The sequence below is a fragment of the Coregonus clupeaformis genome, chromosome 4, assembly GCF_020615455.1.
Source record: "Coregonus clupeaformis isolate EN_2021a chromosome 4, ASM2061545v1, whole genome shotgun sequence".
Classification (NCBI taxonomy): Eukaryota; Metazoa; Chordata; class Actinopteri; order Salmoniformes; family Salmonidae; genus Coregonus; species Coregonus clupeaformis.
The window spans coordinates 4,605,129-4,632,683 of NC_059195.1; the positions used below are offsets into that span (position 1 = coordinate 4,605,129).

General features: G+C 43.7%; 2 protein-coding genes across 2 annotated transcripts; both read left to right on the forward strand.

Annotated features, from left to right (window-relative positions):
- The first annotated feature begins 637 nt into the window (after positions 1–637).
- LOC121550775 (COP9 signalosome complex subunit 8) lies at positions 638–26,451 on the forward strand. Its single transcript, XM_041863136.1, has 7 exons — positions 638–750; positions 4,742–4,812; positions 4,918–4,966; positions 6,456–6,588; positions 21,876–21,983; positions 22,224–22,286; positions 25,979–26,451. The coding sequence occupies exons 1-7, from the start codon at positions 679–681 to the stop codon at positions 26,056–26,058; spliced, it is 576 nt and encodes a 191-aa protein (XP_041719070.1). The 5' UTR covers positions 638–678; the 3' UTR covers positions 26,059–26,451.
- Positions 8,336–10,703, forward strand: LOC121550766 (E3 ubiquitin-protein ligase TRIM63-like). Its single transcript, XM_041863128.2, has one exon. The coding sequence runs from the start codon at positions 9,102–9,104 to the stop codon at positions 10,152–10,154; it is 1,053 nt and encodes a 350-aa protein (XP_041719062.1). The 5' UTR covers positions 8,336–9,101; the 3' UTR covers positions 10,155–10,703.
- Positions 26,452–27,555: the final 1,104 nt, after the last annotated feature.

Below are 27,555 nucleotides of genomic sequence, written 5' to 3' on the forward strand. Positions count from 1 at the left end.
CAGAACATAAATGTTGTGGTGGTAGCTGCAGAGAAGTACTTGGGTGTACAAGATTTTACTGAAGAAGAGTTACAAGGTGTGTTGAATGAGTGTCCCGTCCTTCCAGGCTGCCGGCCTGGTGTAGGATCAGCCAAGTAGTGGAATAGTGGTGAGGTTTAAATGAGTGTAGGGTTAGTTGGTAGGGGAAAAAAAAAAAAAAGTTTCCCCTTCTCTTTTTGTGTCACAAATTGTAGTGAATTCACACTCCAGAACAGTGTATGCACTCACTAACTGTAAGTCGCTCTTGCTAAAAAAAAAACACAGCTAGATAAGAGAAATAGATGAATAGGGGCCTCACACTCCAATACAGTAGGTAGCGGTGTATACATCTTTCACTTGGTTGCGATCAACCAATACAAATTTGAAGAAGAAGAAGAGACCCAGTATCTGGGTCGGCACTAGTTACCACAGCCACAAAGTCATAAACACCGTCTATTTCTACAATTACTCATCTTAAAATGTGATTTTATCCATAACCACACTGCAAACCGTGTGCCTAACCTTAAATTAAGAGCAAAAAAAGTGTTTGTTTGTATAAATGTTTAAGACATAGCCATTTGGACTTTGTGGCTGTGGTAACTACTAGTGGAATTGGAAACCCATTCTCTGGTCGAATGACTGATCTGGGAGGCAAACAAAATGCCTGCCGCAGTGATAATGGGTGAAAATTATGATAAACTTTTAGAGCAGTGCGAAACACAGGAACTTGAGGTAGTTATATAAGTATTTCTTCAAACTTGTATAATTTAAATGTATTTCGGTGTTCGCGAAGATAATCGCTTTGGTTTGTGTGTTGTAGCTAGCTAAGTTACCCATCCGGACCACACACACTAACTAATGTTAGGGAGCGAACACAACATGTCTCGCTAGCTAGCTACATCATACCATTAAATTGAACACCGCAGGAGCTGTGCGTGAAAGTAGCTAGTTACCCGGCCGTAATTAGCTAACTTCGCTAGTTCTGATGTTGCTAAAGTTATAGCTAACGTTAGTGCTTTTGCATCTGCTCCATTGTTTACGTTTGGTGTAGCTGGCTGCTAAGTTCACTAGCTAGCTAAGTAGTTATCCATCCACACACGTGAATGGATAATTGCACCGTTAGGTAGCGAACACAACACATCTAACTAGCTAGCTCATAACATGAAATTGACTAACGCGGCAATTAATCGAATGAGCTGTGCGTAAAGTACCTAGTACGTCAGTTGGCTAGTGCTTGCATTTGGTCCATCGTTTAACCGTAAGTTTTGTGTTGGTGGCCTACTCTTTGATGGTATGCACAGACACGGTTTTAAACAAAGGTTCTAAATGTATGCTACTCTTTGGTATATTAGTTACATAATTCAGACTAGTGGCTTTAAAGGCTACATTCTTAGCTTGGCACCTGAACATTAATGCCAGATGTCCACCAGATGCACATGTCCACCAAATGCACATGCGTTTTGCCATATGTCTAGCCCGCATTTTCCTTACTTGATACATGTGCTTCGCAAGGCTGCAGAACGGTTTGCATGGAGAAGATCATTTTCGCCCTGTTCAACCAAAGCTAATTATTAGAACAGATCAAAGTTATTCTCCTATCTACCTACTGGTTTCATAGGCGGGCAGACCTACCCACAGCCTGGCGCATTATAACAATTAATATAGTTTGTTTCTATTCTCCAGTCACTCATCTATAGCAACAAATCAAATTTTATTGGTCACATGCGCCGAATACAACAGGTGCAGACATTACAGTGAAATGCTTACTTACAGCCCTTAACCAACAGTGCATTTATTTTTAACAAAAAAAGTAAAAATAAAACAACAAAAGTGTTGAGAAAAAAAGAGCAGAAGTAAAATAAAATAACAGTAGGGAGGCTATATATACAGTGGGGTACCGGTGCAGAGTCAATGTGCGGGGGCACCGGCTAGTTGAGATAGTTGAAGTAATATGTACATGTGGGTAGAGTTAAAGTGACTATGCATAAATAATTAACAGAGTAGCAGCAGTGTAAAAAGGATGGGGTGGGGGGGCAGTGCAAATAGTCCGGGTAGCCATGATTAGCTGTTCAGGAGTCTTATGGCTTGGGGGTAGAAGCTGTTGAGAAGTCTTTTGGACCTAGACTTGGCACTCCGGTACCGCTTGCCGTGCGATAGCAGGGAGAACAGTCTATGACTAGGGTGGCTGGAGTCTTTGACAATTTTGAGGGCCTTCCTCTGACTCCGCCTGGTATAGAGGTCCTGGATGGCAGGAAGCTTGGCCCCAGTGATGTACTGGGCCGTACGCACTACCCTCTGTAGTGCCTTGCGGTCAGAGGCCAAGCAGTTGCCATACCAGGCGGTGATGCAACCAGTCAGGATGCTCTCGATGGTGCAGCTGTATAATTTTTTGAGGATCTGAGGACCCATGCCAAATCTTTTCAGTCTCCTGAGGGGGAATAGGCTTTGTCGTGCCCTCTTCACGACTGTCTTGGTGTGTTTGGACCATGATAGTTCGTTGGTTATGTGGACACCAAGGAACTTGAAGCTCTCAACCTGTTCCACTACAGCCCCGTCGATGAGAATGGGGGGCGTGCTCAGTCCTCTTTTTTTTTCCCTGTAGTCCACAATCATCTCCTTTGTCTTGGTCACGTTGAGGGAGAGGTTGTTGTCCTGGCACCACACGGCCAGGTCTCTGACCTCCTCCCTATAGGCTGTCTCATCGTTGTCGGTGATCAGGCCTACCACTGTTGTGTCGTCGGCAAACTTAATGATGGTGTTGGAGTCGTGCCTGGCCATGCAGTCATGGGTGAACAGAGAGTACAGGAGGGGACTGAGCACGCACCCCTGAGGGGCCCCCGTGTTGAGGATCAGCGTGGCAGATGTGTTGTTACCTACCCTTACCACCTGGGGGCGGCCCATCAGGAAGTCCAGGATCCAGTTGCAGAGGGAGGAGTTTAGTCCCAGGATCCTTAGCTTAGTGATGAGCTTAGAGGGCACTATGGTGTTGAATGCTGAGCTGTAATCAATGAATAGCATTCTCACGTAGGTGTTCCTCTTGTCCAGGTGGGAAAGGGCAGTGTGGAGTGCAATAGAGATTGCAACATCTGTGGATCTGTTGGGGCGGTATGCAAATTGGAGTGGGTCTAGGGTTTCTGGGATAATGCTGTTGATGTGAGCCATGACCAGCCTTTCAAAGCACTTCATGGCTACAGACGTCAGTGCTACGGGTCGGTAGTCATTTAGGCAGGTTATCTTAGAGTCCTTGGGCACGGGGACTATGGTGGTCTGCTTGAAACATGTTGGTATTACAGACTCAGTCAGGGACATGTTGAAAATGTCAGTGAAGACACTTGCCAGTTGGTCAGCACATGCTCGGAGTACACGTCCTGGTAATCCGTCTGGCCCTGCGGCCTTGTGAATGTTGAACTGCTTAAAAGTCTTACTCACATCGGCTACGGAGAGCGTGATCACATAGTCATCCGGAACAGCTGGTGCTCTCATGCATGCTTCAGTGTTGCTTGCCTCGAAGCGAGCATAGAAGTGGTTTAGCTCGTCTGGTAGGCTTGTGTCACTGGGCAGCTCGCGGCTGTGCTTCCCTTTGTAGTCTGTAATAGTTTTCAAGCCCTGCCACATCCGACGAGCGTCAGAGCCAGTGTAGTACGATTCAATCTTAGCCCTGGATTGACTCTTTGCCTGTTTGATGGTTCGTCGGAGGGCATAGCGGGATTTCTTATAAGCGTCCGGGTTAGAGTCCCGTTCCTTGAAAGCGGCAGCTCTACCCTTTAGCTCAGTGCGGATGTTTCCTGTAATCCATGGCTTCTGGTTGTTCCCATATAGAGTACTGATTTCAAATCACTAGGTCGTCCTGCATGATGGAATGAAAAAATTATGCTCAGAACAGTTCTGTGCATATTCATTTTGCAAGCCATTCTGTTAGCTGGTTTCGGGAAAACTAGCCAACAGGGCGCACTACCCAAATGTAGTAATGATGAATTGTCCCAATGTCATTCTTACCTGAGACAAATTTCCAGTCATTCAGCCGGTATCTTCTCATCTCTAACTACACAATAGTCATAATTTGGCCTCTGTATGGTTCCACCCCTGCCATGAGAACTTTTACAAACTTAAGTTTCTACCACCGCATTGTAATGCAACGCACAAGTTGAAAATATTGAACGCATGCGGTACACAGAAAGCACCGCAGCCTAGTGCGGCATCCTAAACATAGCGTTGCGGACTGCTCCATTGACAATTAATGACTTACGCCAGAACGCAAAGAGTTTGACGCATCTGGTGGACATGAAGCTTAACACGCATCGCTTGCGGGACGGTTTTGGAACCCTAAGGACCTTATATCATATCTGCGAGAAATCATTTTTTAAAAACATGTCACTGAAATATATCGTTGGCTGCAACTGTTAAAACCGGTTAAAACAATGTACAGTAAGTGTATTTTGCATTTGTGAAATGTTTGATGTGATATGAAAAGTAGAGGGATTTAATTCTAGAACCGTACCGCAGTTGACAATCGATTCAGGATTAGATGGAATATTTGGCTGTTTTGACTTCCAGAGCCAATTCGCCTTTAAACAGAACATGTAAGGAGTAACGTAGGCTCCTTTAGTCCATTATTGGGCTAACCTAAGTCATGAGTGTGCTACCAAGTTTGGAACTTTATGAGTCATTAGCTAGAATGGTCTGACCATAGACATCGTCTAATTCATGCTTTTCTTATTGCCAGGCTCCAGGTGGCATTGCTACCCCTCAAGTGTATGCCCAGCTGTTGGCGCTCTATCTACTGCACAATGACATGCAAGTCAGGCTATGCCTTTCTTAAAGCCCATCTAAAGATAAGGTTTTCTGCCCACTGAGACATGACTGGAATTAATTGTCAGATGACTTTTACTATTTTTACAGGAATAATGCAAGGTACCTGTGGAAGCGAATTCCTCAAGCCATTAAAACGGTGAGAAGGGTTAGAATTTCTCATACTTAGCTGTAAATGTTTGTAAATGTCTTAGTGTCAAAAGCATATTTTTGTTAGTAGGGATGCAAATTTCGGTCAATTTTCCTGCGACTAACTGACCCCCATTAACCGGTCAACAAACAGATTTTTTTCTCTCCAAACAGTCAAATGACTGACCAAAATATAATGCATGCACACAAGGAAGACATTTTTCATCAAGAGTTTAATGGAAACATGCAACAATAGCAAGGCTATTGTTTTACAGTTGAAAGGCTATAGCCTATTATTGAACATGCAAATTCTGTAATGAAGCAGTTAATAAATCCTCATTTTCAAACATTTTCCAAAATGCAATTAACAGGAAAACACTGTTCTAAACAGTGCACCAAATGTGAGTGGTTCCATATGTGACTGAGATGAAAATCTCAATCATAGAAAGAGGGTAATCTAATAGCAACAACTAGGATGGGTTGCTAATATGACTAGGATTTTGCCTTTGGCTTCTGGACAATGAAGGAAAGTTGATATGAAAACCAATGGCATGAAGTCTTTATAAAATAATTACCTCCAAGTTGAAGCAAGTAAAGACATGCCTCATTATTTTAACCAAAATAAAACTTTCAGGTTTCAAACAATTATACTGCCTCAAGCTCACATTGCAAAGTGGTGGGTGACGCGATGATAGCCTGCCTATTGTTGACTAGCCTATGTACTTGAATGGGAGGCACGCTTTAATTAGTTGAGTTGAGTTTGAGAAATTAAAATGGTAGCTCTTAATTGTGGCCATCAAAAACAGTTAACAAGCAATTGCATTTAGAATTGTTATTTGTTGCGCAATGACTGGGCTTATAAAAGCACGCACTTCACTCCAGCTGTTTAATGAGCTGCTCTCGCGCTGTCTGACAGGTGATAGGCCAGGGGTAGGCAACCCTGGTCCTGGAGTGTTGCAGGAAGACCAGGTGTGTTGAATTTAGGCAATCACTGAACTGATCAGTTAGCTCAGTTGGTCAGGTGTGGTGCCTAGTTGAAACAAATTCCTGCAGTACCTGCATCACTCAAGGAACAGGGTGATGGGCCATTCCGCTCCTGAAACTAGGCTTTATGCTGTGCAGGTGTGGTAAGATACATGACAACTAATGAATATACACACGTGCCAATTTAATTCCACTAAATTATGCAATTTAACCTATAGACTGATAAGCATGACCGATCAAATGTATTTTCAGCAGCTAACTGATTAACGGTTATCTGTTAACATCCCTAGTTGTTAGGCAAACATGAGTTAAAGCTATACTGGGAACCCTGTAACTATTGAATAGGTACTCATTGTATAATTTCCCACGTTGAAAATTATGGTAGAAAAATGAGAATGAGTGTGTCCAATGTGTCACTAGCAACAAGACTCCTAGCCTGCATTTCTCTCAGTATAGTCTAGGCCCCAATGTATGGTAATGTTGGTGAAGTGGGTTGAAACATGTGGTGTGTGCAGGCAAACCTAGAGCTGACGGCCGTGTGGGCCGTGGGTCAGCGTATATGGCAGCGAGACTTCCCAGGGATCTACTTGGCCATCGCAGCTCACCAGTGGTCTGAGAACATCCTGCCAGTCATGGAGGCCCTGCGAGGTACTGTCATGTCCGTGCACTTTTCTGTGACCAATTGCACACACCTGACCTGAATGATGGCTTTCATTTAAAACACACCCTACACACATATGTGGCTCAACATGCATTTCTAACACAATGTGACTGATCACATGGTTTTGTGACTGTGTTTCCAGGTTGTCAAATTTAACATTAGTCCTGCAGAGGATCTAAGAATATGCATGCTGTTTTGTTTGTGTATGTCTTCTGGTGAGAAAAATATTTTTTTTTGACACATTCTGGTGACTCTGTTACTGGATGTTATTGAATAGGCTCCAGAGAGTAATGCTACACATTAAGTGATTGATTGACTGCAGACTTGTTTGAGGCTCACTGTATTGACCTGTTGAGACTGACTTAACTCTTGCTTAGGCTTGGTCTCTCACTAACTTACTGTATTCATAGCCTAAACCTGAGGCTAGACAAGAAGAAATACACTGGATAAGGATAGATTTGTAAGATGTTTAGCGGTTCACACAATTTGCAGCTCCATGTTTTTCATGTTAGAATTTGCTTTGGACAATTTGTAGCAGGATGAAATAAAATATGTTCGGTAGTTGATGTAAGAATGGACACTAAACATGTATTCTTACTTACATTATGAAAAGAGTGGCCCCACACTATTGTTATGTAGCAATGTCTTTCACATTGAAGTCTGCTGCCTATTGAGGGTTCTTGATGATCAAAAGAGGGCGCCACTTGCATCCTACATAGGCCTACATTGTATTCCAGCTGTGAAGTGTTAATGGAGGGCAAACATAAATACAACAATTGGAGCTTAAAGCTGGAATCCTGAATGGTGAAACTGCCATGTCCATTTGATCTATAAGAACAACAAAGAAGTTACTGCAAACAACAAACAGTTTCCCCCCCCCTCATTGCACACGCGACAGCAGCATATGTATATTTACGATGTGTGACGCTCCCCAGCTCTGCTTCGTCAACAAAACAATAACGGCCGTGGGGCGGACAGTGGAGCTGTTTCCCCATACTGCGGATTCTATCTTTAAAAGCTTTTGTAATACCTCATTGAAAATTAATAGGCTATTTGTCCACTCACAAATTGTCCCATTGTAGCACAGCATGATATGATACAGTTTGCCTTGTTTAATCTAGCCCTCTAAACCATAAGCAGCATCACACCATTTAGCCTACCACAATTGTTCAAAACAGATCATTTTTCTTGATTCTCAAAATGACAGTAGTCAATATAGATAATGAGTATATTACAAAGGTATTGTCACAAGGTTATGAAATGGACCGATAAGATGGTGTCTTCTTAAATCACACTAAAATATCCATCAGTAAGCTCATGCCTCTGCAGATAAGATAATGTCATATGGAAACCATATGGAAACACCTATGACCTTCACTGCTCACACCACTAACTTTTGGAACCTGGTAGGCCCACACATGAAGTCACTCATGCGGGCAAGGTTAAGAATTGCTCATCCCTGGTGCTCACTGTTCTTTATTTTGATAATTTTTAACATCATGGAATGTGCTACACATTCACAGAAGAGTTACTCAAGACATCTTAATTTCCATGATCTGGGGTTTAACCTATAGCTGACCTCTCGTGTAATATAATGGCAATCAATCCAAAGAAATTTCACTGGGAGCGATTTTATCCAGCTTGATTTGTTGGGACAGTTTATCGAGTAAGATGTTGGATTCAAAACACTATTCAGTGGGCATATGTAGAAGGGGCAAAAAACTATATAGAAATATATATATATTTTTTTTGCCTATTTATAGGATGATGCAATGCATGTCATGAGCATTAAACATCAAACAGTAGGTTTGGGGGTCTACCACAGAGGTTCTTGTTGTGAATGCTTGCTAAGAGTTTTATTTAATCCACTGAAGTGCTCTGATATGACCAGAGTCGATAAGTAGGCTACACCAGCGAGAAAGGTGGTCAGCTTTATGAAGCCTAGGCTGGCTTTGTCGTAATACTCCTGGAAAACCAGCTTGTGGTAAACAGTCAGGGTTGTGTTGATGTGACAGGGCATGTTGTTTACCCTTAAGGAAACCTCCCTCAGGTGCGACTGCTCCGGGACAGTCACATGGGGTCCTTTATCCCTGCTGAATGTACCCCTGGCAGATTTCTGTCACTGCGGGAGGGGACCTGGCTCCTTGTGTAACATATGACACATGCAGCAGCCAGTGGGTGGGGGCCATTTTCTCCGAAAAGAGCCTGGCAAACAAGCAGGGAGGAATGTGTTCCCTGGTTGGTGGGAGAGATCGGGTGTCGCTGGCTGTGAAGGGCTGGTATAAAGGACAGGGCTGCTATTCCCCAGTCAGAACAGATGTCAGCACTTCAGCAGACTCTGAAGCAGCTACCAAAGAGAGAGGCTCAGCCCCCATCCTCTAGTTACTGGCCTATAGGAGAAGAAGCAGTCATCCAAGACCCACTGTGAAGTTTGAGAAGGCTCTGTCGAAAAAGAGACTCAGCTTTTCTAGCCCAACATCAAGGAGAAGCCTATTTCAGCATGGATGTCCAGAGAACAGGCTCGGTGGTGCGTCCACCCAGCCCCATGGAGAGCCTGGAGAAGCAGCTGAGCTGCCCCATCTGCCTGGAAATGTTCACTAAGCCCGTGGTCATCCTGCCCTGCCAGCACAACCTGTGCCGTGGCTGTGCCAGTGACCTCTACGACTCACGCAATCCCTACCGCTTCTCGGGCGGCGTCTTCCGCTGCCCCACCTGCCGCTTCGAGGTGGTCCTGGACCGCCACGGCGTGCACGGCCTTCAACGCAACCTGCTGGTGGAGAACATAATCGACATCTACAAGCAACAGCAGGAGGGCGGCGGGGGTAGTGGCAGCAGAGACAGCACAGAGACTACATTGAAGCCCAAGGATTCTAAGGAACCCATGTGCCAGGAGCACAAGGAGGAGAAGATCAACATCTACTGCGTGACCTGCCAGACACCCACCTGTTCCATGTGCAAGGTGTTTGGCCAGCACAAGGACTGTGAAGTGTCCCCGCTGGCCAGTGTCTACCAGGTGCAGAAGGGCGAGCTCAGCAACGCCATCGATGCCCTGGTGGCTGGCAATGGGCGCCTTCAGGCCCTACTCAACCAGATGGAGGACGCCTGCCGGGCGGTGCAGGACAACGCACAGCGCGCCAAGCAAAGTCTGGGCGAGCGCTTCGACCTGCTTTACGCCGTGCTGGAGGAGCGTAAGGGCATTCTGCTAGAACAGATCGGCAAGGAGCAGGACGAGAAGGTGACAGCGTTAAGGGCGCTTGCCCAGCGCTATGGCGAGCGACTGCAGGCAGGCTCAGAGCTGACTGACACTGCAGTACAGGCCCTGGAGCAGAGCGGTGCTGCAGAGTTCCTGCTGGCTTCCAAGGGCCTGATTACACAGACCAAGGACACCGCCAAGAGCTCCCTGGGCGAGGAGAGGCCCGAGCCGGGCTTCGAGAAGATGGACCACTTCACACTATCCACGGAGCATGTGGAGGTCGTCCTGGCCAAGATGGACTTTGGAATGGTCGACGATGACGAGTTTGAGGATGCGGAAGGGGACGAAGAGGAGGAGTGATGGAACTTGAAAATATACGAACTGAACAAATTAACAAACTATTTACTACTTCTGAAGGTTATTTTAACCTGAATGTTCATGGCAGAGACTCTAGTTTCAATGTTTCAGAGATATTAAGAGAATTTAGGAGTAAGGAAGAAGTTGGTTGCTTCAGAATGTTTTCGTAAGGAGTTGATTGAAGTGGATATACAATGGCTTAACACAGTTTTGAGTGCAATATTTAGGTTTTTGTACTCTTAAAAACTTTGCCATTTTGTAAACTATAGCGTTTTTTATACTTTTGTATTTCCATATCAGATTTATTCTGACCTATTTCTTATGTACTTTAGGTTGAATATCCTCTGATTGTTTACACTTGAAGACTTTATCATGTGTACAGATTGAGATGGGAATAGAGTTTTGATTTGTGATTTCTCATCTGCATCTAGAATGCCTGTGGTTGTATCAAACGGATAAATGCTTGAATTGATTGCGTGCCCTCAACTGGCAGCAGAATATTTCAACAGATCTGTTTTCGTCGCAACCTGAAATAAAGGGTGCTTCAAATTACTCTAGCAGATTTATCTTTGTTTTTATCAGATTCCGATTATTTCAAGATTGCCCTTCATTCCTCCTTTATTCAAGGTACAGCGAAACACACATGCATACCTAGCAAATCAGTTTGAAGTTCAAAACAAAATGGTTTTGCAAGAGAACAATAATGTGGGAGTTGTCCCAGTATGTTGTTGCTCTCACTTGGCATGTACCAGCATTTAAAAATAAAAGCCCTTGCTAAGTCCTCAGTGGCAAGCCTTTGCTGGTGAAGATTGGGGTGCTATTTTTAAAAGGTAAGATGGTGATAAATGACAGAGGCCCTGCAATAGAGTGTCAGTGAAGGTCAGGTGGGGGTCCTATTTCTCCTCTATTAAGTACCATCCCCCTCCTGTCATAGACCGACTTGCTCAGCAACTACCAACTCCTTTCTGAAGAGCTGCAGGGGAGGCATTTGGAGGGGGCCGGCCCACATGACGAGTCATCTTTGGATAGTACCCTGTCAGTCAGCTGGTTCAATGGCTTCTGCCATCTGTTCTTATAGTCCCCAAATTCCTTTAGAATTGGTTGTAATATTTTATCCAGGGATTTTGGTGGGAATTCAATTATTACGTTTATTGTCAAAATTCACTTTTTTCTTAGAATGCACTCGTATACATTTTCTAATGGTATTAGAAAATCGAAAAATATGTAAAAATACAGAAAAGTGTCTAATTTGCATAAATAAAATTGTTTTCCTCCCATCTACACACAATACCCATAATGACAAAGTGAAAACATGTTAGTATTTTTTTGTGCTAATTTATAAAAAATTTAATACAGAAATACGCTCTCATTTACATAAGTATTCACACCCCTGAGTCAATACTTTGTAGAACCACCTTTGGCAGTGATTACACCTGTTTGTCTTTCTGGGTATGTCTCTTAAGAGCTTTTCTACACCTGAATTGTGCAGCATTTGCCCATTTTATTATTTTCAAGATTCTTCAAGCGCTGTCAAATTGTTTGATCATTGCTAGACAACCATTTTCAGGTCTTGCCATAGATTTTCAAATGGATTTAAGTAAACTAACTCGCCTGTGTTTAGCTCCATTTGGTTTATTTGTTTTATCCTGAAAAACTCCAGTCCTTAATGATTACAAGCATACCCATAACATGATGCAGCCACCACTATGCTTGAAAATATGGAGAGTGGTACTCAGTAATGTGTTGTATTGAATTTGCCCCAAACATACCACTTTTTGTATTCAGGACAAAAAGTAAATTGCTTTGCCACATTTCTTGCAGTATTACTTTTAGTGCCTTGTTGCAAACAGGATGCATGTTTTGAAATATGTTTTATTCTGTACAGGCTTTCTTCTTTTCACTCTGTCAATTAGGTTAGTATTGTGGAATAACTACAATGTTGTTGATCCATCCTCAGTTTTCTCCTGTCACAACCATTAAACTCTAACTGTTTAAAAGTCACCATTGGCCTCATGGTGAAATTCCTGAGTGGTTTCCTTCCTCTCCGGCAACTAAGTTAGGAAGGATGCCTGTATCTTTGTAGTGACTGGGTGTATTGATACACCATGCAAAGGGATATTCACGTCTGCTTTTTTGTTTTACCCATGTACCAATGGGTGCCCTTTGCAAGGCATTGGAAAACCTCCTTGGTCTTTGTGGTTGAATTGGTGGTTGACTGAGGGACCATACAGATAATTGTATGTGTGAGGTACAGAGATGAGGTAGTCATAATAAAAAATCATGTGAAACACTATTATTGCACACAGTGAGTCCATGCAACTTTTTATGTGACTTGTTAAGCACATTTTTACTTCTGAACTTATTTAGGCTTGCCATAACAAAGGGGTTGAATACTTATTAACTCAAGACATTTCAGCTTTACATTTTTAAGTAATTAGTAAATATGTCTAAACATCATTCCACTTTGACATTATGGGGTATTGTGTGTAGGCCAGTGCCCAAAAAGAAGAAAAAAAAATCCAGAAAATCACAGTGTAGGATTTTTAATGAATTTATTTGCAAATTATAGTGGAAAATAAGTATTTGGTCAATAACAAAAGTTTCTCAATACTTTGTTATACACCCTTTGTTGGCAATGACACAGGTCAAACGTTTTCTGTAAGTTTTCACAAGGTTTTCACACACTGTTGCTGGTATTTTGTCCCATTCCTCCATGCAGATCTCCTCTACAGCAGTGACGTTTTGGGGCTGTTGCTGGGCAACACGGACTTTCAACTCCCTCCAAAGATTTTCTATGGGGTTGAGATCTGGAGACTGGCAAGGCCACTCCAGGTCCTTGAAATGCTTCTTACGAAGCCACTCCTTCGTTGCCGGGGCAGTGTGTTTGGGATCATTGTCATGCTGAAAGACCCAGCCACGTTTCATCTTCAATGCCCTTGCTGATGGAAGGAGGTTTTCACTCAAATCTCACGATACATGGCCCCATTCATTCTTTCCTTTACACGGATCAGTCGTCCTGGTCCCTTAGCAGAAAAACAGCCACAAAGCATGATGTTTCCACCCCCATGCTTCACAGTAGGTATGGTGTTCTTTGGATGCAACTCAGCATTCTTTGTCCTCCAAACACGACGAGTTGAGTTTTTACCAAAAAGTTCTATTTTGGTTTCATCTGACCATATGACATTCCCCAAATCCTCTTCTGGATCATCCAAATGCACTCTAGCAAACTTCAGACGGGCCTGGACATGTACTGGCTTAAGCAGGGGGACACGTCTGGCACTGCAGGATTTGAGTCCCTGGCGGCGTAGTACGTTACTGATGGTAGGCTTTGTTTCTTTGGTCCCAGCTCTCTGCAGGTCATTCACTAGGCCCCCCTGTGTGGTTCTGGGATTTTTGCTCACTGTTCTTGTGATCATTTTGACCCCACAGGGTGAGATCTTGCGTGGAGCCCCAGATCGAGGGAGATTATCAGTGGTCTTGTATGTCTTCCATTTCCTAATAATTGCTCCCACAGTTGATTTCTTCAAACCAAGCTGCTTACCTATTGCAGATTCAGTCTTCCCAGCCTGGTGCAGGTCTACAATTTTGTTTCTGGTGTCCTTTGACAGCTCTTTGGTCTTGGCCATAGTGGAGTTTGGAGTGTGACTGTTTGAGGTTGTGGACAGGTGTCTTTTATACTGATAACAAGTTCAAACAGGTGCCATTAATACAGGTAACGAGTGGAGGACAGAGGAGCCTCTTAAAAAAGAAGTTACAGGTCTGTGAGAGCCAGAACTCTTGCTTGTTTGTAGGTGACCAAATACTTATTTTCCACCATAATTTGCAAATAAATTCATTAAAAATCCTACAATGTGATTTTCTGGATTTTTCTCTTCTCAATTTGTCTGTCATAGTTGATGTGTACCTATGATGAAAATTACAGGCCTCATCTTTTTAAGTGGGAGAACTTGCACAATTGGTGGCTGACTAAATACTTTTTTTCCTTACTGTATGTCATGCAATAAAATGCAAAATAATTACTTAATCATACAATGTGATTTTCTGGATTTTTGTTTTAGATTCTGTCTCTCACAGTTGAAGTGTACCTATGATAAAACATTACAGACCTCTACAGGCAGTGTATCAAATACTTGTTCTCCACACTGTATCTATACATACTTTACGTTGTTTGTGAGATCAGACATACAGTGCCTTGCAAAAGTATTCATCCCCCTTGCTGTTTTTTCCTATTTTGTTGCATTACAACCTGTAATTTAAATGGATTTTAATTTGAATTTCATGTAATGGACATACACAAAATAGTCCAAATTGGTGAAGTGAAATTAACAAAAATAACTTGTTTCAAAAAATTCTAAAAAATGAATAACGGAAAAGTGGTGCGTGCATATGTATTCATCCCCTTTGCTATGAAGCCCCCAAATAAGATCTGGTGCAACCAATTACCTTCAGAAGTCACATAATTAGTTAAAGTCCACCTGTGCGCAATCTAAGTGTCACATGATCTCAGTGTATATATACACCTGCTCTGAAAGGCCCCAGAGTCTGCAACACAACTAAGCAAGGGGCACCACCAAGCAAGCGGCACCATGAAGACCAAGGAGCTCTACAAACAGGTCAGGGACAAAGTTGTGGAGAAGTACAGATCAGAGTTGGGTTATAAAACAAATATAAAAAAATATGAACATCGCACTGAGCACCATAAAAAAAAAAAATCCGTTATTAAAAAATGGAAAGAATATGGCACCACAACAAACCCGCCCACCAAAACTCACCGACCAGGCAAGGAGGGCATTCATCAGAGCGGCAACAGAGACCAAAGATAACCTTGAAGGAGCTGCAATGCTCCACAGCGGAGATTGGAGTATCTGTCCATAGGACCACTTTAAGCCGTACACTCCACAGAGCTGGGCTTTACGGAAGAGTGGCCAGAAAAAAGCTATTGCTTAAAGAAAAAAATAAGCAAACACGTTTGGTGTTTGCCAAAAGGCATGTGGGAGACTCCCCAAACATATGGAAGAAGGTACTCTGGTCAGTTGAGACTAAAATTGAGCTTTTTGGCCATCAAGGAAAACAATATGTCTGGCGCAAACCCAACACCTCTCATCACCCCGAGAACACCATCCCCACAGTGGCATGGTGGTGGCAGCATCATGCTGTGGGGATGTTTTTGATCGGCAGGGACTGGGAAACTGGTCAGAATTGAAGGAATGATGGATAGAGCTAAATACAGGGATATTCTTGAGGGAAACCTGTTTCAGTCTTCCAGAGATTTCAGACTGGGACGGAGGTTCACCTTCCAGCAGGACAATGACCCTAAGCATACTGTTATAGCAACACTCAAGTGGTTTAAGGGGAAACATTTAAATGTCTTGGAATTGCCTAGTCAAAGCCCAGACCTGAATCCAATTGAGAATCTGTGGTATGACTTAAATATTGCTGTACACCAGTGGAACCCATCTAACTTGAAAGAGCTGGAGCAGTTTTGCCTTGAAGAATGGGCAAAAATCCCAGTGGCCAGATGTGCCAAGTTTATAGAGACATACCCCAAGAGACTTGCAACTGTAATTGCTGCAAAAGGTGACTCTACATAGTATTGACTTTGGGGGGGGTGAATAGTTATGCACGCTCAAGTTCTGTTTTTTTGTATTTATTGTTTTACGCAAAAAAAATATTTTGCATCTTCAAAGTGGTAGGCATGTTGTGTAAATCAAATGATACAACCCCCCCCTCCCCCCTCCCCCCACCAAAATCAATTTTAATTCCTGGTTGTAAGGCAACAAAATAGCAAGCCACTGTATCACTATAATCCGAGTGTTCATTTTCCGAGGTAGCTTTCAATTCAGCGTATTTATAATAATAATATTTTTTACACCCAGCTAAATAAGGTTATGCGTTAAATCACTGACAAAGCTTTAGCGTTCTTATAGATTCAACATAAAGACAATATATTCCATTGAGTCCATTTCAGCCATTAACGGAGTGTGTTTGACCTTACAAACATTTCCATGGTCATAACATTAACGGGAAAAAACGAGAGGCACAAGCAAGAGTATGAAAGAGGCGCAAGAGTAAAATGAACTCAATCAATCGAGCGAGATTTAAGTGACATGGATTTTACACCCCTCAAACACAGGAAATACAGTGCATTCGGAAAGTATTCAGACCCCTTGACTTTTTGCGCATTTTGTTACGTTACAGCCTTATTCTAAAATAGAATAAATAAAACAATTTCTTCAATCTACACACAATAACCCATAATGACAAAGCAAAAACAGATTTTTTTTATTTTTTTGCTAATTTATAATAAAAAATAAACGTATGTACATAAGTATTCAGACCCTTTGCTATGAGACTCGAAATTGAGTTCAGGTGCATCCTGTTTCCATTGAACATCCTTGAGATGTTTCTACCACTTGATTGGAGTCCACCTGTGGTGAATTCAATTGATTGGACATTATTTGGAAAGGCACACACCTCTCTATATAAGGTCCCACATGTCAGAGCAAAAACCAAGGCATGAGGTCGAAGGAATTGTCCGTAGAGCTCCAAGACAGGATTGTGTCGAGGCACAGATCTGGGTAAGGGTACCAAAAAATGTCTGCAGCATTGAAGGTCCCTGAAAACACAGTGGGCTCCATCATTCTTAAATGGAAGAAGTTTGGAACCACCAAGACTCGAGCTGGCTGCCCGGCCAAACTGAGCAATCGGGGGAGAAGGGCTTTGGTGAGGGAGGTGACCAAGAACCTGATGATCACTCTGACTGAGCTCCAGAGTTCCTCTGTGGAGATAGGAGAACCTTCCAGAAGGACAACCATCTCTGCAGCACCACCAATCAGGCCTTTATGGTAGAGTGGCCAGACGGAAGCCACTCCTCAGTAAAAGGCACATGACAGCCCGCTTGGAGTTTGCAAAAGGCACCTAAAGACTCTCAGACCATGAGGAACAAGATTCTCTGGTCTGATGAAACCAAGATTGGACTCTTTGGCCTGAATGCCAAGCATCACGTCTGGAGGAAACCTGGCACCATCCCTACAGTGAATCATGGTGGTGGCAGCATCATGCTGTGGAGATGTTTTTCAGCAGCAGGGACTGGGAGACTAGTCAGCATCGAGGGAAAGATGAACGGAGCACTGTACAGAGAGCGCTCAGAACCTCAGACTGGGGCGAATGTTTGCCTTCCAACAGGACAACGACCCTAAGCACACAGCCAAAACATCGCAGGAGTGGCTTCGGGACAAGTCTCGGAATGTCCTTGAGTGGCCCAGTCAGAGCCTGGACTTGAACCCGATAGCTGTGCAGCGACGCTCCCCATCCAACCTGACAGAACTTGAGAGGATCTGCAGAGAAGAATGGGAGAAACTCCCCAAATACAGGTGTGCCAAGCTTGTAGCGTCATACCCAAGAAGACTCAAGGCTGTAATCGCTGACAAAGGCGCTTCAACAAAGTACTGAGTAACGGGTCTGAAAACGTATGTAAATGTAATATTTAAGTTTTGTATTTTTTATAAATTTTCAAAAGTTTCTAAGAACCTATTTTTGCTTTGTCATTATGGGGTATTGTGTGTAGATTGAGGGGAAAAACACATTTAATCAGTTTTAGAATAAGGCTGTAATGTAACAGTGGAAAAGGTCAAGGGGTCTGAATACTTTACGAATGCACTGTAGATGGCTGAAAAAGATAGATCCTCAGGTGGGTGGGGCATTCGCCTTGCTCATGATACATGTTGGGCATTTTGTAGGTCTACTTTAAAAGGCAGGACGAGTCAACACACTTCAGATATATTACTCGGGCACACCAGTTGATAATGCTCTGGCTCTCAATTGTGTTATACAGTAGGCTGCATAATGGGGTTGGAAGGATATTGGTTGAGTTTCCTTCATTTTATTCTGGGCCAATGCCATGGGCGTTGTCTTTCTCATTTATTTTTGCTCTGCTGTAGTACTCAGAAGAACAATGTGTTTATTTGGAAGAGGCGTGACAACAAACACACATACACACACACTACAGCTTAGTCCTAGTTGGCCAGTTTCACAAGTACTCTTACGGCTCTCTTACATCATGCCTTCAGATTCCATTGTAAAGTTGTTTTCATTCTCACCTTAACAAGTGCCTGTAGGTAAAACCCAATGTGGCATTTGTTCAGAAAATTAAGTAACATTGATAACAGGAAGCTCTTTGGGGAGAAGAAAGTGGGAAAAACCCTGGACAGTCACTGCGCCCGCCCTCACAGCTGTCTCCACTTGTCCCAGTTATGTTTCTGCCGGTAACACTGTTACGAATGGGGGGTTGTTGGTACACAGACTGTTGCTAGGCTATAAATTGCTCCACTACAGCCCCTTCGATGAGAATGGAGGCGTGCTCGGTCCTCTTATTTTTCCTGTAGTCCACAATTATCTCCTTTGTCTTGATCACGTTGAGGGAGAGGTTGTTATCCTGGCACCACACGGCCAGGTCTCTGACCTCCTCCCTATAGGCTGTCTCATCGTTGTCGGTGATCAGGCCTACCACTGTTGTGTCGTCGGCAAACTTAATGATGGTGTTGGAGTCGTGCCTGGCCATGCAGTCATGGGTGAACAGGGAGTACAGGAGGGGACTAAGCACGCACCCCTGAGGGGCCCCCGTGTTGAGGATCAGTGTGGCAGATGTGTTGTTACCTACCCTTACCACCTAGGGGCGGCCCGTCAGGAAGTCCAGGATCCAGTTGCAGAGGGAGATGTTTAGTCCCAGGGTCCTTAGCTTAGTGATGAGCTTTGAGGGCAATATGGTGTTGAACGCTGTGCTGTAGTCAATGAATATAATTATCATGTAGGTGTTCCTTTTGTCCAGGTGGGAAAGGGCAGTGTGGATCTGTTGGGGCGGTATGCAAATTGGGTTGGGGATGTAGGGTTTCTGGGATAATGGTGTTGTGAGACATGACCAGCCTTTCAAAGCACTTCATGGCTACAGATGTCAGTGGTCATTTAGGCAGGTTACCTTAGTGTTCTTGGGCAAAGGGACTATGGTGGTCTGCTTGAAACATGTTGGTATTGCAGACTCAGTCATGGACAGGTTGAAAATGTCAGTGAAGACACTTGCCAGTTGGTCAGCGCATGCTCAGAGTACACGTCCTTGTAATCCGTGGCCCTGCGGCCTTGTGAATGTTGACCTGTTTAAAGGTCTTACTCACATCGGCTACGGAGAGCGTGATCACACAGTTTTCCGGAACAGCTGATGCTCTCATGCATGCTTCAGTGTTGCTTGCCTCGAAGCGAGCATAGAAGTAATTTAGCTCGTCTTGCATGCTTGTGTCACTGGGCAGCTCGTGACTGTAATAGTTTGCAAGCCCTGCCAAATCCGACGAGCGTCGGAGCTGGTGTAGTACTGTATTGACGCTTTGCGTGTTTGATGGTTTGTCGGAGGGCATAGTAGGATTTTGTGTAAGCGTCCGGGTTAGAGTTCCGTGCTAGCAAAACAGTCCTGTAGCTTAGCATCTGCGTCATCTGACCACTTCTTTATTGAGCGAGTCACTTGTTCTTCCTGCTTTAGTTTTTGCTTGTAAGCAGGAATCAGGAGGATAGAGTTATGGTCAGATTTGCCAAATATAGGACGAGGGAGAGCTTTGAACGCATCTCTGTGTGTGGAGTAAAGGTGGTCTAGAGTTTTTTTGTTTTTGTTTCTCTGGTTGCACGTTTAACATGCTGGTAGAACGGATTTGAGAGCTTCAAGTTCCTTGGTGTCCACATCACCAACGAACTATCATGGTCCAAACACACCAAGACAGTCGTGAAGAGGGCACGACAAAGCCTATTCCCCCTCAGGAGACTAAAAAGATTTGGCATGGGTCCTCAGATCCTCAAAAAATTCTACAGCTGCACCATCGAGTGCATCCTGACTGGTTGCATCACCGCCTGGTATGGCAACTGCTTGGCCTCTGACCGCAAGGCACTACAGAGGGTAGTGCGTACGGCCCAGTACATCACTGGGGCAAAGCTCCCTGCCATCCAGGACCTCTATACCAGGCGGTGTCAGAGGAAGGCCCTCAAAATTGTCAAAGACTCCAGCCACCCTAGTCATAGACTGTTCTCTCTGCTACCGCACGGCAAGCGGTACCCGGAGTGCCAAGTCTAGGTCCAAAAGACTTCTCAACAGCTTCTACCCCCAAGCCATAAGACTCCTGAACAGCTAATCATGGCTACCCGGACTATTTGCACTGCCCCCCCCACCCCATCCTTTTTACGCTGCTGCTACTCTGTTAAGTATTTATGCATAGTCACTTTAACTCTACCCACATGTACATATTACCTCAACTACCTCAACTAGCCGGTGCCCCCGCACATTGACTATGCAACGGTACCCCCCTGTATATATAGCCTCCCTACTGTCACTTTATTTTACTGTATATATAGCCTCCCTACTGTCACTTTATTTTACTTCTGCTCTTTTTTTCTCAACACTTTTTTGTTGTTTTATTCTTACTTTTTTGTTTAAAATAAATGCACTGTTGGTTAAGGGCTGTAAGTAAGCATTTCACTGTAATGTCTGCACCTGTTGTATTCGGCGCATGTGACCAATAAAATTTGATTTGATTTTATTTTATTTTATTTGATTTTATTTGATTTTATTTAAGTTTCCCTGCATTAAAGTCCCCGGCCTGTAGGAGCGCCACCTCTGGATGAGCACCCCTTTTTGCTTATGGTCTTATACAGCTCATTGAGTGCCAGCATCAGTTTGTGGTGGTAAACAGACAGCTACGAAAAATATAGATAAACTCTCTTGGTAAATAGTGTGGTCTACAGCTTATCATGAGATACTCTACCTCAGGTGAGCAATACCTCGAGACTTTCTTAATATTAGATTTTGTGCACCAGCTGTTGTTTACAAATATACACAGACCGCCACCCCTTGTCTTACCGGATTCAGCTGTTCTATCTTGCCGATGCAGCGTATATCCCACCAGCTGTCGTCGTTCAGCCACGACTCATAAAACACAAGATATTACAGGTTTTAATGTCCCGTTGGTAGGATATCCGTGATCTTAGTTTGTCAATTTTTTTATCCAATGATTGTACGTTGGCTAATAGGACAGATGGTAGAGGCAGATTACGCACTCGCCGTCAGATCCTTGCAAGGCACCCCGACCTACATCCCCATTATCTCCGTCTCTTTCTCATGCGAATGACGGGGATTTGGGCTTTTGTCAGGTGTTTGAAAAAAAGTATTAGTTTCCGACTCGTTAAAGATTTTTTGGGGGTCCAGTACAAGGAGAGTAATCGCTGTCCTGATATCCAGAAGCTCTTTTCGGTCATAAGCGACGGTGACAGAAACATTATGTACAAAATAAGTTACAAATAACGCGAAAAAACACACACAATAGCACAATTGGTTAGGAGCCCATAAAACGGCAGCCATCTCCTTCGGCGCCATTGACCCCATAAGCAGCATTTGACCCACTCTTGACTCATGACAAAATCATACTCTGACCTTGTTTTGTGCTATACTTTTCCTTACCTCCGCCTTGCACTGTAGGCCTATTTTACTTGCTATTTCTCAATCCAAGTATAGCCAAATTGTTATTAGCACTGCTACATGAGTAGTACAATAACATTACTTTTTGACCATGGGGCAGGACTCCACGTTGTGCAGTTTAAATTAGGCATTATATTTTTTCGCATGTTTGAAAGACCGAAAGTGTCTCTCTCTTAAATGCAAACATCTCACGTGTGTACCCATCTTTACTCCCACAGAGACCACTCGTAGGAGGGCGTATGGCCTGGTGGCCCAGGTATACACCTCCATCATGGCAGAAGACTTTGCTGCCTTTGTGGGCTACTCCGTGGAGGAAGCCGTGAAGGGTAAGCAGTTGCCATGCAAAAAACCTAATCTATGCTCACTACCATCTGGCTACCGGATCAATAACGCAGTCGAATACCATCGTTTTGTATATCCCTAATCTCTTCATGTGACTTCAAGTTTAAACCGGTAAATAGGGTCTCTAACTTTTCCCTTTTCCTCTCTCTCCGCTTATTTTGTCCTCCTTTTCTCCACACAACCCTCCTCTCTCTTTTCTCCCTTTCCCTTTCTCCCTCCCACAGGGGTGGTGAGCCAGGGTTGGCAGGCGGACCCTGCCAGCAGGATGGTGATGCCCCAAAAGCCAGGTAGGTGGAGCTGTTGCCCTTCTCTTTTCTCCCGTCAATAGGCTGTTTGTCATGCCTGAGCCTCTTTTCCCGACTTTGCCCAATCACGCCCTCTTCCGGGGCTGATAGCTCTTTCCACCAGACTGTCATTCTCCCATACGCTCCATTTAACCATATGCCGTGTGTGAGAGCACTGGGTCCAGAGCTGTGAATTATGGGGTCATTCATAACTGGCTTAGGCGCTGACTCCACTCCTCCTCACCGCCCTTACTTTCCCCTCATCTCTGTCCTTCTCGTGTATTCGTGGGCTCTCATAGCTTTTTCTCCGCACATTTTCACCCCCATATTACTGTTCTGTTTCCTTTGGCTGGCCTACCTCTGAGACATTCTGTCCCTGTGTAACTGGGAAAAAACAGGTCCCAAGAAAGAGCAACATCAGATATCCCTCTTATTATTTCTCACACATCATGCTTTCCTTCTTCCCCCCCACTCGTGTTCTCTTTCATCCCCTTCGTAACCATCGAAGCGCTCGCTCGTTGTTCGCTCCTTGTCCTCCTCCCTTCCCTCCTCTTCCCCCTCCCCTCAACTCACATCACCTCATCCGCCCTTCTTTTCCCTCCAATCCTAACTGTTGACAAGCCCAGTGGGTGGCTTGTTGATCAGTCTTGTACGAGACGTATTTATTTATGGAAACATTTTGCGGGCTGTGTCTGGGGCAGTGTAACAGCCCCTCTCTCTCTAATCAGCAGACTGTCATGCTGAGCATCTGTGGCACATACAGTACCAGTCAAAAGTTCGGACACACCTTCTCATTCAGGGTTTTTCTTAATTTTTACTGTTTTCTACATTGTAGAATAGTAGTGAAGACATAAAAACTATGAAATAACATATATGGAATCATGTAGTAACCAAAAAAGTGTTAAACAAATCAAAATATATTTTATATTTGAGATTCTTCAAAGTAGCCACCCTTTGCCTTGATGACAGCTTTGCACACTCTTGGCATTCTCTCAACCAGCTTCATGAGGTAGTCACCTGGAATGCATTTCAATTAACAGGTGTGCCTTGTTAAAAGTTAATTTGTGGAATTTATTTCCTCCTTAATGCGTTTCAGCCAATCAGTTGTGTTGTGAGAAGGTAGGGTTGGTATAAAGACGATAGCCCTATTTGGTAAAAGACCAAGTCCATATTATGGCAAGAACAGTTCAAATAAGCAAAGAGAAATGACAGTCCATCATTACTTTAAGACATGAAGGTCAGTCAATCCATACAATTTCAAGAACTTTGAAAGTTTCTTCAAGTGCAGTCGCAAAAACCATCAAGCGCTATGATGAAACTGGCTCTCATGAGGACCGCCACAGGAATGGAAGACCCAGAATTACCTCTGCTGCAGAGGATAAGTTCATTAGAGTTACCAGCCTCTGACATTGCAGCCCAAATACAGTGGGGGAAAAAAAGTATTTAGTCAGCCACCGATTGTGCAAGTTCTCCCACTTAAAAAGATGAGAGGCCTGTAATTTTCATCAAAGGTACACGTCAACTATGACAGACAAATTGAGATTTTTTTTCTCCAGAAAATCACATTGTAGGATTTTTTATGAATTTATTTGCAAATTATGGTGGAAAATAAGTATTTGGTCACCTACAAACAAGCAAGATTTCAGGCTCTCACAGACCTGTAACAACTTCTTTAAGAGGCTCCTCTGTCCTCCACTCGTTACCTGTATTAATGGCACCTGTTTGAACTTGTTATCAGTATAAAAGACACCTGTCCACAACCTCAAAGAGTCACACTCCAAACTCCACTATGGCCAAGACCAAAGAGCTGTCAACGGACACCAGAAACAAAATTGTAGACCTGCACCAGGTTGGGAAGACTGAATCTGCAATAGGTAAGCAGCCTGGTTTGAAGAAATCAACTGTGGGAGCAATTATTAGGAAATGGAAGACATACAAGACGACTGATAATCTCCCTCGATCTGGGGCTCCACGCAAGATCTCACCCCGTGGGGTCAAATTGATCACAAGAACGGTGAGCAAAAATCCCAGAACCACACGGGGGGACCTAGTGAATGACCTGCAGAGAGCTGGGACCAAAGTAACAAAGCCTACCATCAGTAACACACTACGCCGCCAGGGACTCAAATCCTGCAGTGCCAGACGTGTCCCCCTGCTTAAGCCAGTACATGTCCAGGCCCGTCTGATGTTTGTTAGAGTGCATTTGGATGATCCAGAAGAGGATTGGGAGAATGTCATATGGTCAGATGAAACCAAAATAGAACTTTTTGGTAAAAACTCAACTCGTCGTGTTTGGAGGACAAAGAATGCTGAGTTGCATCCAAAGAACACCATACCTACTGTGGAGCATGGGGGTGGAAACATCATGCTTTGGGGCTGTTTTTCTGCAAAGGGACCAGGACGACTGATCCGTGTAAAGGAAAGAATGAATGGGGCCATGTATCGTGAGATTTTGAGTGAAAACCTCCTTCCATCAGCAAGGGCATTGAAGATGAAACGTGGCTGGGTCTTTCAGCATGACAATGATCCCAAACACACCGCCCGGGCAACGAAGGAGTGGCTTCGTAAGAAGCATTTCAAGGTCCTGGAGTGGCCTAGCCAGTCTCCAGATCTCAACCCCATAGAAAATCTTTGGAGGGAGTTGAAAGTCTGTGTTGCCCAGCGACAGCCCCAAAACATCACTGCTCTAGAGGAGATCTGCATGGAGGAATGGGCCAAAATACCAGCAACAGTGTGTGAAAACCTTGTGAAGACTTACAGAAAACGTTTGACCTGTGTCATTGCCAACAAAGGGTATATAACAAAGTATTGAGAAACTTTTGTTATTGACCAAATACTTATTTTCCACCATAATTTGCAAATAAATTCATTAAAAATCCTACAATGTGATTTTCTGGATTTCTTTTTCTCATTTTGTCTGTCATAGTTGACGTGTACCTATGATGAAAACTACAGGCCTCATCTTTTTAAGTGGGAGAACTTGCACAATTGGTGGCTGACTAAATACTTTTTTCCCCCACTGTAAGTCTGCAAATGCGATGATGCATGGAATGTTTTATTATACAGTTGCATTGTTATGGTGAAAATTAGCTCCCCCAAAAATCACGCACCGCCTAGGCTAGTGATTTTGCTTTTCGTTACTCGTCTTGTTGGCTGAGGAAATGTAAATGTCGACAGTTATTCTAACATCTACAAAGTGCACGGTCAGTAAGACACAAGTCATTGCATCCTCGACTTACATGTTCTGTTGAGACTAATTCACTATAATCTAAATGTGATTTCTGTCATTCTGATCACCGTGGGTGAATGCCATAATCAGGTTACGCACCCAGTGCATAGCCCTATGGTTCCAGTAAATTTAGAAAATGTCTGGTAAATGCTGCTGGTCAAATGTCCTGCACCACATTTTCATAACGGAAACCCTGACACACACACAGATGGAGGATGCTACATGGTAGAAGACTTGGCTCTATGAGGAATCCCTCTCTTACTCACTCTCTCTCTAATAATAATAATAATAATAATAATATAATATGCCATTTAGCAGACGCTTTTATCCAAAGCGACTTACAGTCATGCGTGCATACATTTTTGTGTATGGGTGGTCCCGGGGATCGAACCCACTACCTTGGCGTTACAAGCGCCGTGCTCTACCAGCTGAGCTACAGAGGATCTCTCTCTCTCTCTCTCAACAGATCCTCCCCCTGTCTCGCTGGTTCCAAACGAGCAGCAGCTGGCCAGACTCACTGACTACGTGGCTTTCCTTGAGAACTGATACATTTCCTTCAGCCCTGTTTGTCTTCTGTGAGGAGGACACCAGAACGCCCCTCTTCCCGAGCTTAAATGGACACACACGCAGGACCTCAAACTGACCCCCCTTGTGCATGATTGTGGTCATGTCTCTGCAAGCTAGGCACCATGTTTTCACAAAGATGGGCCTCGGACTTACGATACAGTTTCTACGCCCACTAACTCAGTTTTGGGGTATTCCTTAGTAAATTACTGTGACTTCCCAATTCATTATGTTTCATATTATTTTGCACTTTATTGTGATTGCCTAGTCCATGTGAACTTGCACATTCTGAAAGTATACTGAACAAAAATATAAACGCAACATGTAAAGTATTGGTCCCATGTTTCATGAGCTAAAATAAAGATCCCGAAAATATTCCATACGCACAAAAAGCTTATTTCTCTCAAATATGGTGCACAAATTTGTTTACATCCCTGTTAGTGAGCATTTCTCCTTTGCCAAGATAATCCATCCACCTGACAGGTATGGCATATCCAGAAGCTGATTAAACAGCATTGTCTTTACACAGGTGCACCTTATGCTGGGGACAATAAAAGGCCACTCTAAAATGTGCCATTTTGTCACGCAATGCCACAGATGTCTCAAGTTTTGAGGGAGCGTGCAATTGGCATGCTGGACTGCAGGAATGTCCACCATAGCTGTTGCCAAATAATTGAATGGTAATTTCTCTACCACAAGCTGCCTCCACCTTAGTTTTAGAGAATTTGTCCAACTGGCCTCACAACTGCAGACCACTTGTAACCACGCCTGCCCAGGACCTCCACATCCGGCTTTTTCACCTGCGGGATTGTCTGAGACCAGCCACCCGGACAGGTGATGAAACGGATAAGTATTTCTGTCTGTAATAAAAACTCATTTTGATTGGCTTGGCCTGGCTCCCCAGTGGCTGGGGCTATATTCCCTCCCAGGCCCACCCATGGCTGCGCCCCCTGCGCAGTCGTGAAATCCGTAGATTAGGGCCTAATTTATTTATTTAAATTGACTGATTTCCCTATATGAACTGTAACTCAGTATAATCTTTTGAAATTGTTGTTTATATTTTTGTTCAGTATAGTATTTGAGTATGCACCTCATAGCTACATGCATTTATATGGTTTCTCAAAAGAGTGGAGTGAACCTGATCATAGTAAGACACTGCACTGCGTTTTACACAGTACCAAATATATAAATCGACCTATTTATGTAGAGTACCTGAGCACTTAAAAGTTGTCCCTCAATATACATTCTTCAGGTAAGAGATGACTCGTCAGGCTATTTAGAAAATGTAGGCCCATCTCTCCAACAACACCCTTCCATCTATAGGCTTTGCTTTTGAATTACTGTTTGTGTTTTGACTCGTGAATAAATGGTATGGTTTGTTTCTAATTCTGAACTTGGTGGTTTTTGGGGGGGAAGTCCCTGCAAACAAAAAAGGTGACTAGTGTTGTCTGTGAGAGCCACGAGAAATGTGGCCTAGAC